This window comes from Mustela lutreola, chromosome 1 (assembly GCF_030435805.1).
Source record: "Mustela lutreola isolate mMusLut2 chromosome 1, mMusLut2.pri, whole genome shotgun sequence".
Lineage (NCBI taxonomy): Eukaryota > Metazoa > Chordata > Mammalia > Carnivora > Mustelidae > Mustela > Mustela lutreola.
This window is the reverse complement of record NC_081290.1, coordinates 287,344,032-287,360,960: the sequence shown is the minus strand read 5'-3', so window position 1 is coordinate 287,360,960 and position 16,929 is coordinate 287,344,032. Positions and strand designations below refer to the sequence as shown.

Here is a 16,929-nt window from a genome sequence, read left to right as displayed (position 1 = left end):
GTGTGACCTCACCCACCTTCGCGGTGAGGATGATGCCCAGTTTCTGGGAGTGCTCGAGGGTGGGGCACACGGGGAGAGACGCACCGGGATGTGCCTGGACACTGCCTGTGGTCCACCCCGGTGCCGCCCAGGCGAGCTTACGTGGTGCTGGGAGCTCTGTGGGCACTTGCAGCCGATGGGCTCCCCTGGCTCTGGTTCCGTCCCCCATTTGTAGCACAACAGATACAGGGATTTATATTGTGCTTAACCGGTTGTGGTGCACCGTTACTTACCGAAGTGCTCACAGTATCCGGACGTGGCTGGTGGTGGCCCTTCTGCCTGGCTCTCCTCCTGATGTGTCCCCACATCCTCTGAGCCCTGACAGCTTTGTGGCCCAGCTAATGGTCCAGGTCCTCTCGCACCTCCCTGCCCAGCCCTGGAATCCGCCGGGACGGTGGCCTTTCAGCCCCAGGGTCTACAAGCTTCTAGTTTTTTTGATGACCTTCTGATGTGTACATAAAAATATGCTTTTTGGATTAAAAAAGAAAAAAACAATTACTACATAGCAGTAGAAACATTAAGTGTGCACAAGTGTATGTGTCTTTGGACATTTGTTAATTTTGTCTCCGGAATGTAGGTAGAGTGTGTGGGTGGAGATCCAGCCTGGCCCCGGAGCCCCTGCGGCCGCGCCGTGTCGTGGAAGCCATGTGCAGGGAGGTGCAGACTCGGGCCAGCGACAGGAGATTGCCTGCTCAGGTGGAGGCAGACTGGATACGGGGCTTATCCTCAGGGGGCGGGGGCCGTCTGCTCTGCGGCAGGACATCACGGTTTCTGTTACAGATGAGACCGGGCTAAGCTGGGGAAACGTCCCTCCCCACCAGGCTTGACCCCCAGGTCATTCTGACCCCATGAGAAGGGATTATCTCTTTTCACCTTGAATTGCTTCATGGCGAGACATCCCTGTGTCTGTCCACTCAGTCACAGGTTCACTGAAGAGTGGATTAGCCAGGCGAGAAGCTGCCCTCTCTGCCTTCCACTGCGGCTGTTGCTTCTCAGATTAGAAAGCACGAATGTCGGTGCTCGGGCCTCGCTCCCAGGAGAGGGACTCCGAAGCTCGGGTCTAGACCCTAGAAGCTAGTTTTCCAGAGTGGCCCAGGTGGCTCAACTTTCATCCGCGAAGGAATGTCCCGTGGTCTTGGCATGGACGTGAAAGGCGAGAGATTTCTAGAACCTTCATCCCGGCAGGCTGGTTGTGTCTGCTCCACGCTGGGCGCTGGGCTTCCATATACCGCGAGCCTCTGCCGGGTGGGTCTGTAGCGTCCTGTGCAGGGGCAGCTCCTTTTCCACAGAGGAGGCCAGAGTGCACCCTGGAAGGACCCTTCTGGGGCCTGGAAGACATTTCTGTTTGTTGATTTTTCCCTTTAGACCAATCTGAAAAAATTTATGGACCACATTCAGCACCGTTCGGTGGAGAAGATCGTCAAAATGCTGGAACGAGGCCTGGATCCGAATTTCCATGACCTGGACACGGGAGGTAGGTCCCGGGCGGAGAGGAGCTCGGTAAGCCTCACGGAAGCGCGGACTCCGTCCAAGAACGTGCCTCTGTTATCAGATCCCACACGCACGGGCGATAGCTACGCTGTACGTGGTTTTCAAAAGTACTTTCTAGCTCCCGGTTAAGTTCTGGATGAGAGGGGCCGGCCGAGCTGTGCAGCGAGCACAGAGCCTGGCACATAGTAGGCTTAGGCGCTCGTGCACGGCTGTTGGGGGAGCGAATGAAGGAAGGATGGTAAGGCGCGTGGCCCGTTGTGTGCCCGCTGTGGGAGACACACTTACAGGCGCACGTCTCGCTCCCCTGCTGGCATTGGGGCTGCTCATCATTCGTGGGTCTGAAGAGCCTGGGGGTTCCCAGATTCTGCCCTTTGGCTGTGGGGCTGGACAGTTTCTCCTTCTTTAAACAATTGCTAATGAGCATTGACCTCTATTTCATCTCTCTGCCCCACCCCCCTATTATTGAGATGCAGAAGATCCCTAACCGTGTTAGTTTCAGGCTAGGCTCTGGATACAATAATTGGATACATTGTGTCCTGAGGACCACAGGTCTGGGTAACTTGTTTCAGGGTACAGGGAACATGTTACTGTTCTGAGTACAGAGAACTCATTAGCCGTCCTCCCCCCCCCCACCCCCACCCCCCCCCCCCCCCCCCACCCCGTGCTCTGTCAGGACTCCTACAGCTCGTAACTGGGGATTCCTACTGTTGGCCACCTGTGCTGTCCCCACCCGCCTCCGGCAGCTGGCACTCTGCTCTGTTTGGGGGTGGGGACTTTCAGATTTGGCATGGAAGCGGCCTCATACGGTACCCGACGTCGTTCACTTAGCACGCTGCCCTCAAGGCCCATCCATGCTGTCCTCCTGCGTTGCCTTCCTTTTTGTGGTGGCCCTTCTGCCTGGCTCTCCCCCTGACGTGTCCCCACCATCCTCTGAGCCCTGACAGCTTTGTGGCCCAGCTAATGGTCCAGGTCCTCTCGCACCTCCCGGCCCAGCCCTGGAATTCGCCAGGACGGTAGCCTTTCAGCCCCAGGGTCTGCAAGCTTCTAGTTTTTTTGATGGCCTTCTGATCATTTTGTGGTGGGATCAAACTCCTTTGTGGGCCCGGATAGCTGTTTGAGGGGGGACTGTGTCCTAGGCTGTGGGATGTTTGCAGCCTCGCCGGCCTCCATCCCAGGCCCCAGTCGCAGTCCGGGCTGTGACAACCAGGCTGTGTGCAGACACTGCCCCATGTCCCCTGGAGCAGAGCACAGTCACTGGGTGAGAGCCTGTGCAGTGGGACTCGCTGAGCTGGGCTGGCTGAGAGGGGGCTCAGGCAGACTTCGTGGCCTCTGGGGGCATTTGTCCCTGTTGGTTGGTAGTGTTCCTCCTGGACTCACTCCCTGCAGGCTCCCTTTCCCCACCGCTGGAGACGGGCCCGCCCTCCACCTGGGCCACTGTTACCTACATGTGTCCTGCCCTGTGGCTCAGGTACTGAGCCCACAGCAGGTGCAGATGTCAGCTCAAGGATGGAGACTTCTCATCATCTCTTGGGGCTCCTCTGACCCCTGCAGCTAGAGCAAGACCCCGCCTGGGCCCATCCGGCGGTGCCCATCCCCGCCCAGCCCAGGCTGCGGTGCTGCGATCCGTGATCACAGCTTTGGTATCTGAGATGCCAGAAGATGGGACCTGGGGGGGCGGGGAGCTTGACGGCACATGTGGCTGGACCATGGAGGTAACACATGGAGGGCACATGTAGAGAAGTGACGTGTCTGTGGTTCCCTCCTTGGGCCTTTTACCTGGATGTCCACCAGCCTGGCCTCATCCCTGGCTGTTTCCAGATGATTCCACGAGGGAGGGCAGGCAGTAGGGGAGTCCAGGGGTCTGCCGCAAGCTGCTCTTCTTCCCACGTGTCCCCTTTCCGTGGCCTCGTTTCCTGGAACTGGCGTCTTCCAGATTCTGGGCTTGTAGTGACACATCCTCCAGGGCAGACCCTCTCCTAGCTTCTAGAACCGCACAGCACAGGCCCCGAGTTATTTCCAGACAGAGGTCCGCACCATCTCCCATGGCCCTGCCTGCAGCTTGGCGCCACTGGCAGCCTGGGCCGGTTCTTTCTCTCGGGCAGCCTCCATCTCCACTCTTGGCCGGCGGCTCGCGCCATCGAGCTCTGTGTCCCGTTGGGTGCTGTGTGTGTTTTTCTAATCATTTTCTTGTCTGGACAGATAGACTAGAAACGGTTACTTATTTTCAAGTGTGACATGTCAAGCAGAGACGCCGACGTGTGGCAGCCAGATCGTAATGGACCACGTGCAGATCTGTCCTGGTCGTGCCTAACACTCCCCGAGAAAGCAGAACCTTCCCCATCTCCTCTTTGCCCATTTTTTTTTTTTTTTAATTAGTGGACTTTATTTGTTAGAGCAGGTTTAGGTTTACAGGGAAGTGAGGGGAAAGCTGGAAGCTCTGTGGGAGTCCCCAGTAACCTCCGGCCCCGCCGTTCCCAGCACCCTGCATTTCGACCAATGGCCACGACAGCTGTCCATCACCACCAAGACACCGAGCAGCCTCTCTGCCCTCGACGTCGTCCGTGCTTCCCTGTTCACCCGCCATCCCTGCTAACACCCGGCAGCACTGATCTCTTCACTGTCTCCATGGTTTTGCTTTTTTCCAGAACGTTGTAGCATCAAAACCATACAGTATGTGGCCTTTTCAAATCGGCTTATTTCCCTGAGGAAGGTGCTGTGTTTCCTCCATGACTTTTCGGCTCAGGAGCTCCCTTCTCTGTAGTGCTGAGCCGTGTCCCCTTGTCTGCACGGACCCTGGTTTATTTATCCGTCCACCTGCTGCAGGACGTCCGGTGGCTTCCAGGTCTCGGGAGTTGTCAGAAAAGCTGCTGCAACATCTGTGGGCAGGTTTTTTGTGGACATCGTGGAACATCGGGGACCACTTGTCCTCCCGCCCGAAGCCAACATGCCGAGAAGCCGTGACCCTTCTGAGAGAGCTGTCTGTGTGCGACGGTGACTGTGGGAGGCGAGTCCTGCGGGGGGGGTGGCCCGGGGAGGTGCCCGGGCCGCGGAGAATCGGGGAGACACAGCGGCCTGAGGTGTTCCTTCGATGACAGTACCTACGGGGCAGGGACACCTGCAGTGTTTCGTGTCTCACGTGTGGTGTGTCGTCCGCAGCGGGGTCTCTGGCAGGTCCCGTCACGTTAGTGGTGCAGCGAGACCTCCGGGTGTGGTTTTCTCCTTGTCCGGGAGCCACAGGGATGACGTGCGTTGGCTGTCGGGGGCTGCCTCCAGACGACAGGTCGTGTGACCGACCCATCCCGCTTCTCCTGGGATGGCCCACGTTCAGGAATCCCCTTGGTCCCTGACACACCGACACAGTCGGTCGCCCCAAGCGTGACCAGGGCACTTAGTAGTCACGTGATCACAGGCGAGTGAGGCGGCACGGGCACGGGAAGCCTCGTTTCCCTCAATTCTCGTGCGTCCGGTGAGGCTTCGTGTGGCCAGTGTCCTCTGAGCGCAGGGGAGGCAGAGCCTGGCTGCTTCGCCCTGGGATTACAGGGTCCGCACTCTCACCCCCGGTGGGGGGGAAAGGAGCTGGGTCTCTTTCCTCACCTGCGTGCCTGGTAGCACAGGGCTGGACCCTGGCTGGTGGAGGGTCTGTGACCTCCGCGCGGGTCACCTCCGCGTCCCGGGATGGAAGCACGAGTGGCAGCCCCAGGCAGTGCCAGTGGGAGGGAGGAGCTGCCTCACGTCCCCTCTTACCCTCGCCGCTGCGCTGTCGCCCTCCTCGGCTCTGACCCCGTGGCCTCTTCTGGTATTCCAGCAACTCCACACTGAGCTGGGTGACTTTGAACACCACCTGGCGAGACAGCAGTCTTCCTCACCCTCCCCTGTGCAGAGACGTGAAAGCACCTTGGTTCCCACGTGCAGGAAACACCATGTTCGGACATGGGCCACGTGTAGTTCTTGGGACGCTTCTGGGCTGCACGTGGGGGCCGGAGGTTGGGGAAGCCCCCCTCTGGCTGGAGAGATGCCCCGGAAAGGATGAGATCTCCGTGCAGTGACCCGCTCATGGGAACAGCAGCTGGGATTACAGCCACCCGTCGCGTGCCTCGTCTAGTGGAAATGTTCCTGAGTCACCGCAACAGTCCTATGAAGACATAAAGCCTTGCCCACCGGGGTCTTGGGCACATCTCCTGCTTTGGTTCGATCCTCTGGGACACGTGGCCTTCTGAGCCCTGAGGAAGGAAACCAAAGTAACAATCTGAGCAAAACTTAGCATAGTGCTTTTATGACCCGCCGTGCTCCCGAACCTGCTGGAATCCCGGTATGACAGCCGCGGGGTATTAACAAAGCCGGGAGCCGTCTTTCAAATCCTGAAACATATGGAGGAGTAAGAGTGGAATTTTCGTGGGCGGGGTGCATTTCGCCGGGCACCTGCGATGGGTCCGAACTGCACCCGGGAGAGCCACCTGCAAGGTTAGTTTCCAGGGTGGTGACCGTGCCTTCCCTAGTGGGGCTCCTGTTCGTCACCTGTGCCGAGAGGTGCCCGTCACTGCAGCTCGGCTCCGTAGCCCCTGCGCAAACCCCGGAATGAAATTTCCAGAAATCATTGCATTGGGTAAACGGGAGGGGGCAGTCCGAGCAGACGTGGTTCTGGAACCTCGTAAATGTCGGTGGGCAGAGGGTGGGAGGCGCCCGGAAATCCGCGGTTCGACTGTGCCACCGGCCGGCTGGTCCTATGCACTTCCTGGTCCCGAGAGACCTGTCTGGAAACGGGAGCGCGGGTGGAACTTCCAGTTAGTTCAGGGTCATGTTTCAGCAAGGGTCATAGGTGACTCCTAAGGTGCATGGGGCCGGGGAGGGTGGACCCCTGTCGGGCAAGCAAGGGATTGGGGTGGGCACAGGCATGGGCACCCACAGGAGGGGCCCTTGGCATTGAGCATCTGCCAGGGATGCTGGCCAGGGGGAGAGGAGGTCAGTCTGGTGCTTCTCACAGCGACCCATGTCACGACGTGCACACACAGTCATGAGCAAAGGCCCTGTGGTCAGGAGCGTCTCCTCGGAGGGCCAGCTGGGAATGGGTCAGCAGCAGCCTCGTCCCATCAAATTGTCACCCGCAGCATGAGCCCTGGGGCTGTCCCTTCACTGCCGACACAGGGCAGCGACTCTGTCAGAGCAGTGTGAGGTTTACAGAGTTATGAAGATAATTCCAGAATGTTCCAGCTGCACCAAAACCCCTCTGCCCTGCTCCTGTCTTACCAGAGTAGAGCGCATTTTATAATCAACGAGCCAATCCGGGTAGGTTGCTGTTAACCAAAGTGCGTGCTTTCTTCCTGGTTCATTCCCTGTCCCCAGCTGGTTAATGCCCCCCCTTCTCTGCCCCAGGAGCCTCATGGCACGTGGTTGTCTTATCGCTATGGGACCCTCTTCATTGGGACTGTTTCTAGGGCTCTCCTTGGTTTTGCTGACCTCAGCCGTTTTGGGAACCGGTTGGGCATTTTGTGGAACATCGCCCTTGTCGGGGTTGTGTAGTGTGTGCGTCGCGGTCAGGCTAGGAGGAGGCCCCCAAGGTGAAGGGCCCTTCCCCTCCCATCCGGCTCGTGCTCCGCACCTCACTCGGCCCCGTGCTGCTGGCCCTGCTCCCCCGGCAGGGCTGCATGTCAGGTCTCAGCTGTATGCTCCCTCGCTCTTCCCCTTTACGGACTGTCCTCTTTGGAAGGAAGCCGCTCAGCACAGCCCGCAGCTAGCGCGTGGGGAGCTGTGTGCCCCGTCCTTGAGGACAGAGCGTCCACACGTGGCGGAATTCCGCGCACAGGTGTGTGTTTTCTCCGTATTCGTTCATTCACCCTCGGTTGTCCGTGTGGACGGCGGGTGTTGAATTCATCATCTAGGTCAGGAGCCAGTGCTGTAGCTCTGCCCCCTGGGAGCTCTTTCAACCGGCCCCTGAGGCCCTTGGACAGACCCCATCAATGTGGGTCCTCGGTTTTTGGCCCCTTGCTTACTATCCGGTACTAGAAGACGCCCCAGGCTCCTTCTGCGCATTTCTTTCCCAGACTGGGAGCCCGTCCAGGAGAATGGATGGAGAATGGTCACAGGAACCAGAATCTGCGTGTTGTGTGTGCTCATCGCCGCTGGACGGCACTTGCTCCCAGCACAACAGCCTGTGTGTGTGTGTGTGTGTGTGTGTGTGTGTGTGCTTGTGAATGTGTGCGTATCTACAAATGCTTCTGTGTATAACCATCTGTATCTGTATTCAGTCAAGATGAGTGCGCACTGAGGTCTCTAATCCGATCCACGGCCACGCAGACCAATGCCACCCCTTCCCTGGCTACGCCGTCACCGCCCCATTGATAGTGAGAGGCCTGGCGGCCACTCTCTGCCATCTGTTTGTCTCGTTCAATCCCAGGATGCATGATTAGTCCCTTAACCTGGAGGACACGCCGGTCCTTTTATCACACGGAGGACGTGCCAGTGGTCTGCTGGGCGGGGCAGAAACCCCAAACGTTGTCTCCCTTCTAAAAACATTCAGCTGTGTCTATTGTGTAATACATTCAATATGTTCATACCATAAGGTGTGCATAATTTTTTGCATTAAAAACATTATTAAGATATAACTTACGTGTGATTTGGTCTTTGTGTTTTATAAGGCTTTATCAAGATACATTTTACGTGCCACTGGTTTTAGCCAACAGAATTGTACAGTTCAGTGGTTTTTAAATATACGCTCAGAGTTGCACCATCGCCGCTGCCTTTAGGACACCCAGGCAGGAGATGTTGTGCCCGTGTGTGGTCATGCTGCACACACTCCCCGGCCTACGGCAGCCACCTGACTGCTTCCTGTCTCTGCGGGAGACCGAGTTGCACACAATGAGGTCCCAAGTGACATTCTGTTGGATGGGCCACTTTTGTTCACCCACTCATCAGTTGGGACCACTGGGGTCATTCACACTTCTTGGGTAGAGTGGACGTGTTTTTAATCCATCTCATGCACGGACCCGGGGGACCTCTGGGGCATGAGGTAGCTCCGTGTGGAACATTTTGAGAAGCTGCTGGATTGGTTTCCAATGTGGCCGCACCCTCTGGCATCCCAGCCACGGTGCGTGGGAGGTTCCAGTCCCTGCAGCCTTGCCGATGCTCCACCACCTGTCTTGTTCATTACAGCCATTGTCGTGGACGTCCCATGTCCCCATGGTTTTATTTGCATTTCCCTGATGACCCATGATGCCAAGCATCTTTCCTCGTGCTTACTGACCATTTGCATATCTTTGGGGAAGTGTCTATCCGGATCCTTTGCCCCCATTTCGATTGGGTTGTGTGCTCTTGTTGAGTGGTAGAAGTTCTTTATATATTCTGGATACAAATCCCTAATCAGATATGTGGTTGCAAATACCATCTCGCAGTCTGTGGGTCATCTTTTCACCTCTGTGGTGCTGTCCTTTGATGCACAAAACTCTTTAATTTTATAAAGTCCAATGTGTTTCTTCTTTCTTTTGTTGTTTGTGCTTTCAGTATCCTATTTTTTTTTTTCAATTAAAATAGAAATCATGCCTACCTCAGGGTTACAAAGATTTACTCCTGTGGTCTTTCCTATAATTTCAGAGCTGTAGCTCTTACATTTGTGAGCCATTCTGAGTGGCGTGCATCTGGCATGACGTAGGGCTCCCACGTGGAAATCCAGCTGTCCCAGACCATTTGTTAAGCAGCCAATGACTTTCCCCGTGGTCACGTGTATTTGTAAATAAATGGGTAAACCCATGTGAGGGACAGCACGTTTTTCTGGGTTTGCTTAATAAAATGCCTGATCAGGTGGAAGAATGGTGCTGCAGGCCCGTGCAGACTTGATGTCTGTGACCTGGGATTCTTGCTAAAATGTCAGTTTTCATTCTGAAGATCTAAGTGGGGCTGGAGATTTTTTATTTTTCCTTTCTTTTCCTTTTCTTTTAATGAGATTTTACATTTCTTTTTTTTTTTTCTTAAGATTTTATTTATTTATTTGAGACAGAGGGAGAGAGCACAAGCAGGCAGAGAGGCAGGCAGAGGAAGAGAGAGAGAGAGAGAGAAAAGCAGGTGCCCCACTGAGCGAGGAGACCAATGCGGGACTCCATCCCAGGACCTTGGGATCATGACCCGACCCAAAGGCAGAGGGTTAACCAACTGAGCCACCCAGGCATCCCTCATTTTTTTTTTTTTTAAGATTTTATTTATTTATTTGAGAGAGTGAGCATATGAGAGAGAGAGAGAGAGAGAGAGAGAAAGCACACAAGTTGGGGGGCAGAGGGAGAAAGAAGCAGGCTCCCTGCTGAGCAGGGAGCCTGATGTGGGACTCGTTCCCAGGACCCCAGGATCATGACCTGAGCCCAAGGCATACCCTTTACCAATTGAGCCCGTGCCAGGCACCGCCAGATTTTGCGTGTCTAACTAGCTCCTAGGCTGTGCCCATGGAACTCACTGGAGTTCACAGGTGTTCAGAGCAGTGGTTTTCATGTTGAGGTTTTACCAGTCCTAATCTTGGGTTCCTAGCCACACCGATTAAAGCAGTATCCGGGTGTGGGACCAGGTGGTGTCGCTGCGCAGTCAGGTTTGCGAACCCATGTTCTCCCGCCGAGCATGTCCTGGGACCACCGGCCCGTCAGAGGTGCAGGTCCACATTCTTTGTATTAACGAGCTCTTTGGAGGGTTCTTAACTCATGCCCACATCTGAGAACCACAGGTCCAGGTAATGAGGAGGGAATCCCCCCAGTGTCCTCTCTGGTCCTTGGGAACTTTGAGGTGTGACCTCAGGCCCCTGGATTTGTCACAGAGATGGAGATGAGCCCACATCGGTGCTATAGGAAGGCTTCTCACTGTCGAGGCTGTGACATCTGGGGACACGTCAGATTCTGCTGACCCAGAGGAGAGAGGGGCTGAGGACAGGCAGGTGCGTAGCGCCACTTCTCTGGCTTTGCTTCCACTTCTCGGGTGACCCCTGAAGAGGAGACATCCCCCTTGTGTGGACTTTTGGAACATTCTAGCAGGAGGCCGCTTCTCTCCTAGAGGGTTAGCAAACACAGCTGCACCTGGCTTTTTTCTGAAACTCCTGGTCAGGAGTGTTTCGGGTCTTCGTCCCCAGGGTCACATTTCGGATGGCAAAACGTCCATCTGACGCAGAAGGGGCGTGTCCTGTTTTAGAGAGACGTGTTTTCCTAAAACGGATTGCTTTAGGAAAGGGAGGATGAATGTGAGTGAAGGCAAAAGCCTGACCCCACCGGGATATTGTGCCTCTTACGTCTTGGGGGGGGGGGGGTCTGTCTCTGTGTCAAGCAGGTGCGGCGAGTCTTAACTGGGCTGTTCCTGTAGATCTGTTCTCTTCGAGCTGCTGGGAGCTTTTTCATTATGAAGCACTTTCTGAGCCATGACTCCCTGTTGCCCTGCACTGTGGGCGGGACAGGGTGGTCTGTGCAGCACAGAAGGGGAAACCACATCCTGTGGGGTTCGAGGTGTCCATCCATGTCACAGCTGAGCCCAGCCTGGAGCACAAAGGGTCCAGATGCAAAGCCTGGTGTTTCCTGCTTGGGACATTCTGCAGGAGGTGTGCGGGCATAGGGAAGGAGGTGTATGATCTCTCAACTGTGGATAATTTAATAATGAGTTTTATATTAGAAAGCAACACTAAGATAATTGAATACACAGGTTGTACGCCCTCCGTCACTTGTGAACGCAAATACTAATCTTCTGATTTATTCCCTTTCAACTGCCCGTGCGTGTGTAGGATCTCTCGGCATCCCTCCTGCCCGTCTTCCACTCACCCATCGCTTCCTCCCCCTCCCTGTACCTACCCACCCACTCATCCATCCACACAGTTACCCATCAGCCCGTCCGTCCGTCCATCCACCCACCCACCCACGCATGAGTCCGTGCACTCATCTGACCGTCTGTCTGTCCATCTGCTTATCCAAGCATCTACCCAGCCCCTCATCCAGCGATCTTTGACCTATTTATTCGCCCATCCTACAGAAGCTCAGGGATGCTGTACTCACTGTCCTCCTGGGGCGGCCACACAGCACTGAGTAGGTGTGGGAATGTTTGTTTCCTCTGCCCCCCGTTCTGGGATCATCGGGACTGTCCCTTGCTAAGAAAGCCACATGTGACTGTGACCAAGCTGTGGTGGGGTGGGAATGCTGCCACGGTTCATTTGAGAAATTATCGTTTTTGTTATGTAAAATCATGAAGTCCTTGCACAGGATTGGAAAAATATGGGGGAAAAGCTGTAACAAAGAGAGCAAGATTTGTGTCTCTTCGTGAGCCGAACTGCTCCGGCTGGTGGTCTTGGAGGGCGCCCCTGGGGTTGGGCACCTTCCAGCGGGGGCACGTGCATTCCGGCCTCACAGGTCCCCGTGAGGTGGGGGTCAGGCTTTTACCCTGCCTTGCAGGGGAGAAGACACCCAGAGGGTCTGGGGCACCTGCTCAGGCCATCCAGCCTTCCAGGAGTGGAGCTGGGTTTTGCTGCTGCTCAGCTCTGTTCCTCCAGGAGGAGCCGCTCACCCACACGCTTGGCTTCCAAGGTCTTTGTCTGGCACTTCAGTGCTCCCAGGAGCACCCCTGGGACCCATGTGCACACCGCAGCCTGCAATGTACAGGGTCCCCTGCCCGTCCCCTTGTCTCCGAGTCTGGACAGGTTGGAAGCTAGCCTCTGGCGCCCTTATACTGTGCCTCCAGCTCCCTCGAACCTCTCACCCCTGCAGACCCTCCTGCTGGTGCCTCTCAAGGCAGCCGGGCCGGTCTAGGCAAGAGCGTAGTAGGTGTTCATGACCGTCTGGGAAGAGGAGAGCAGTCTCTGCCCCGTTGGGTGGTCCCATTGAGACCCGGGGGCCTTGTTGAGGTTCTAGTGCATTTACTGTAACTGAAGTAACTTCAAAATGGAACATTTTCAGGGAACTGTGGTGCAGGTGGTGCAGGTGGTGCCATCAGTCACGCAGACCACGCAAGCCCCTGATGGCCACACACTGGCGAGTCAGACGGCATCTGGAGGGGATGGGTCTGTCAGCACCACACCAGGTCTCACCGGACCCCTTCCCAAAGGGTGTGCCAGCTGGGGGCTCTCCCGGCCTCGCCGGGCGGGTCCTGGTCAGGTTTGAACGTGGCGAGTCTGCAGTGTGTCATTTGGGCAGGGCTGTTGGAGGAAGTTACCTCTTGTCATGGGTGTCGTCCAAGGGCTGGAGGTCCCCTCAAGTATGTAAGATCTCCTACCATTAACGGGGTGCCTAGTTCTCTATTCAGCGGGTTTTAGGTGCCCAACACTGCCCCAGGGCCTGGCTCTGCCGAAGGGGTCTGTGGCCTGGAGCCAGAGGTAGGACTCCAGCCTGGGTCCCACTTGCATTGGCCATGGAGGGACAGCCAAATAAAGACTCCTAATAGTTTTGAGGGCTGACTTCGCCCCACGTGTGCATCAGTCTAGACCTCCTACTGAGGGACCAGCTTCCCCAAGTGGCTGTAAGAAATTCGACTTTGAGGTGGACATACTGGTGGCTCCAGAGGACAGGGCCCTCCACGCACTTCCGCTGCCGCCCAGGGGACCGAGCCCACCCCGATGCCGTCCCACACTTGTGGCCAGGATGCCGCTGGGGCTGAGGCAGTGAAGCCCGGACCGCTCCCTCTCCCCACTCTACTGGGTTGGAGTCTCTCCCTGAGTTTGGATCTCTGCACATCTGCCCCACGTGGGGCTCCCGCCCTGCTCCACGCGGTCTCAACCCCCAACACCCCCGCACCCCCTGTGACACCTTCAGTGAGGGTGATTCCCCTGACGAGTTTAGAGAGCCCTCAGAACAGTGCTCGTTCGTGGGTAAAAACGGCTGGGGGCGAGGCGGGGGTGGCAGAGCTGAACTCAGGATGCGGCTGCCCTTCCTGGGGACGGCCAGGGACGTGACCGAGGTGAGGTCACAGGGGAGTTCAACTCCAGATCAGATGCCCCAGTTCTTCTATTCTCAAAATGCACTTAAAGTCAGAACGACTCATCATCAGCCAGGAGTGTCTCTGGGTCCTGGGGACATGCACGTTGTCCTGGCGCTCACGGCACTCTTCTGGCAGGTGAAAGCCTCTCCGATTGGGCACGTCAGGGCCGTGTACCTTGCTTGGCAGTGGCGATGGTAGGGAGAATGAGCAGAAGAGAAGGTGCTTTAACCAAATACCGCCCTCCCCATCATGGCCAGTGACAGACTGGTCCCGAGTCGGCTGTCCAGGGTGGCGGGGGACCCTTTGTAACTTGTCACCTTGTCCCCATGGGGGCGGGCTCCATCGTTCCGTCTCCAGGGCTTCTGGCCCAGCCCTCTGCCGGTCATTTATTGTGCTGACCCCATTCAGGTCCACCCACCCAGACCCCGACCTCCATGGGGCACAGACTCCACACCGCCCTTACTCTGTGTGCCTGCAGCCTAAGTCTGGCTGTCCTCCAAGATGCCCATAAACGTTGTGACACTGAGATGCGGAAAGGCGGGCATCTGCCTTTCAGACCTTTAACTGCAGCCCTAGTGGCCATGGCTCCCGCCGGGAAGCCTATGGATGGGGTTGTGGGATTCTGTCCTTGGGATAGGGCAGTGAGGACAGCTTATCAGCCCCACTGCCGACAAAGCAATAATGTGGAAACTCGGTCTCTGCCCCCATTTTGATTTGCGCGTGACCCCGAGGGTCACCAGCATTGTCCCCGTTGAGGCCGTGCTACCCGCGTGGATACCGGGGTCGGTTCTTCAGTCTCACTCAGACTTTGCACTTGACCTCGTCGTGAGCCGTGTGCCTTGGCCACCTCCCCTGGTGCATGTCCTGATCTTGCGTGTGTTTGGGTCCCACAGAGACCCCGCTGACCTCAGCCGCTCAGCTGGACGAGCCTGCGGAGGTGATCAAGGCTCTCAGAAACGGCGGCGCCCACCTGGACTTCCGCGCCCGAGACGGGATGACCTCCCTGCACAAAGCCGCCCGAACCAGGAACCAAGTAGCCCTGAAGGTACATTCCGCAGCCCGTTCACCGGGGGGGGCGGCTCCCTGCTTCCTGCTTCCTGCTTCCTGTCCGATCCCTGGCATCCGTGCCTGTTCCCTGTCCCACGATGGCCTCCTGAGCTGACCCTGAATTGTGTTCCCACTGGGATTTGGACATCCAGGGGGGCCCCGACCTTCTCTTCTGGGGAATCTTGAATTTGGTGTTTCTAAAAGGTCATCTGTCCATCTGGCTCGCTCAGAGGCTTGTGTTTTGGGCCAGGAAGGGCAGTGCTGAAAGGCACTCCCCCACCTCCCCGGGAGGAGGCTGCAAACCCAGAGTCAGCCTCGCTGCCGCCAGCACCCCCCTCGCCGGGTCTCTGGAAGCCCACCGGGGGGTGCTCCCCACGACCCCTCTGCATACTTTACCTGTCCTGGCCCCACGTGTGGGGGGCCCCCAAGAGCCCTGGCAGGGAGGGAAGGGAACTTGCTGTTGGGGGCTGATCCCCGAGGCGATGCTGCTCTCAGAAGTCTTGGATTTCTCGAGTTCCCATCAGCTGCCCCTTATCCGCTGGTTCCGTCCGAAATCCAGCGTTCGTGACAGCATTCCCGTTGTGGTGCCCTCAGGATGCACGCTGAGATGGTTTTATGCTGTTTTCAGGTTGGGTACTACACCTTTTCCATTTTCTGCAAAGGCCACCCTCCCTTTGTAGCTCTCCACCAGTACAGGGGGGTCAGCAGGGCACAGCAGGTCCCCATGTGCCCCGGCGCATGTCTGCAGACCATCTCCTGACCCCCCGATGCACGTGCATCCCGCTTGCCTAGGCGCCGTGTCCTTCTTCAGGGCCAGAAGCCTCACCACCGGATACTGGCATCTGCTTGGCTCCAGGAGGCCTAGGAAACCTGGGGCAGCAAGGGCCCGCTCAGCCTCCGCCTGCAGGAGTGTGACCCCGACCCCCACGCTTCATTCTTGACGCACTTTGCAAAAGGGGTCCTGAGACCCATGTTCGGCACTCTTGTTTTCCAGACCCTTTTGGAGCTGGGAGCATCCCCCGATTACAAAGACAGCTACGGCCTCACACCACTGTACCACACGGCGATCGTGGGCGGGGACCCCTCCTGCTGCGAGCTGCTGCTCCACGAGCGCGCGGCCGTGTGCTGCAGGGACGAGAACGGCTGGCACGAGATCCACCAGGTGCGCGCGGCCGACACACGCCTCCCTTAACCCTCCCGCAGCCCACACCTGCCCGCCCGGCCTTCTGTTCTGCCCACGCGGCTTCTGAAACGCTGGGATTGGTCGCCAGCATTTAAAAGCACGGATATTTACCTAGAAATACACGCTTCTGCCCTTGGGGAGACATCGGAAGGTCAGGCATCCTGTTGCATTTCTGTAGGGTAGTAATCATCTGGAGTTGTGGGGTGGGTGGGCCCTTCTTGGGACCCGGGCGCTCACTGCGCGTCCGGCATGTCAGGGGCCAGCAGAGCTTGGCGCTGGGTGCTTTCTGCACACAGGTGACCGGGGTCATGCCTGACGTCTGAGCACAGGTGACCTGCTGTGTGCCCGATTTCTGAAACCAGTGGCTCAGTGTGGTGCCCGATTTCCACGCACAGGGCACAGGTTTCCCTGATCCCACCTGGTACCCGTGGGGAAGCAGGACCCACCTGCGGGCTCGGGTGAAGCATCCTTAAGGCACCCCGGCAGGGGAGGCCGTTGTGGTCGCAGAAGCAGGCACAGCTGCGGTGGGCGGGGCCGCGGGCGGGAAGTGCCCCGCCCCTCTCCTCTCCTGCCGTCCTATTGGCTGAGCCGTGTGTGAGCCAGCCAACCAGGAAGCCCGGTGGTCAGGTCAGGGTCTCCGGGCAGAGGAAGGGGGCCGGTGGGTGAGCAGATGGCGGGGCGGGGGTCCCAGAAGGTCCCAGAAGGTCCCAGAAGGCCCCAGAAGGCCCCAGAAGGCCCCAGAAGGCGAGGGGGAAAGGGCTGGAGCAGGCGGAGGCTCTGAACTGTTCTCCAGGTGGGCAGTGACACTCCCAGCTCTCCGGACGCGGGTCCGCTTCCCTCGGCCACCGGGGCCTCCCGCGCTCACCCGGTCGCGGAGGGGGCGGCCCCCACCCGCTGTGGTCGTCGGGCGCAGCGGCGCGGAGGGGGCGCAGGCGGCCGTGGGGTGCAGGCAGGCCCTCCCCGCTTGGCCTTCTGCGTGCTGGGTCCGCCCTGACCCGTCCGCAGCCCTGCGGCCTGGAGGGGCGACCGCTTCCGCCCCGCTGGGTGAGCTCCTGGCGGGCCCCAGCCCCGGTGGGACCCTCGGAGGAGTGAGGAGCGACCAGTGCCCTGGGGGTCTCTGTTCGTTGCCCCTGGAGTGGGTGTCAGTGGGCCAGCGGTGCCCTCGGGCCGGGGCAGGCCCTCCTGTAAGTGCAGGCCTGAGACGCCTCTGCGTCCTCTTCTCCCTCTGCCCCCGCGGCCGCACCTCCGTGTGCTTC

The 16,929-nt window shown here is 57.8% G+C and overlaps 1 protein-coding gene across 10 annotated transcripts in view; it reads left to right on the top strand.

The window, feature by feature from the left end:
* Positions 1 to 16,929, top strand: part of SHANK2 (SH3 and multiple ankyrin repeat domains 2) — a 453,117-nt gene that overhangs the window by 78,730 nt on the left and 357,458 nt on the right. For all 10 annotated transcript variants that reach the window (XM_059150585.1, XM_059150583.1, XM_059150584.1 and 7 more), the window contains 3 exons: positions 1,405 to 1,513; positions 14,337 to 14,488; positions 15,485 to 15,652. In XM_059150585.1, coding sequence (XP_059006568.1) covers positions 1,405 to 1,513; positions 14,337 to 14,488; positions 15,485 to 15,652 — 429 coding nt within the window. The remainder of the gene's footprint in view (positions 1 to 1,404; positions 1,514 to 14,336; positions 14,489 to 15,484; positions 15,653 to 16,929) is intronic.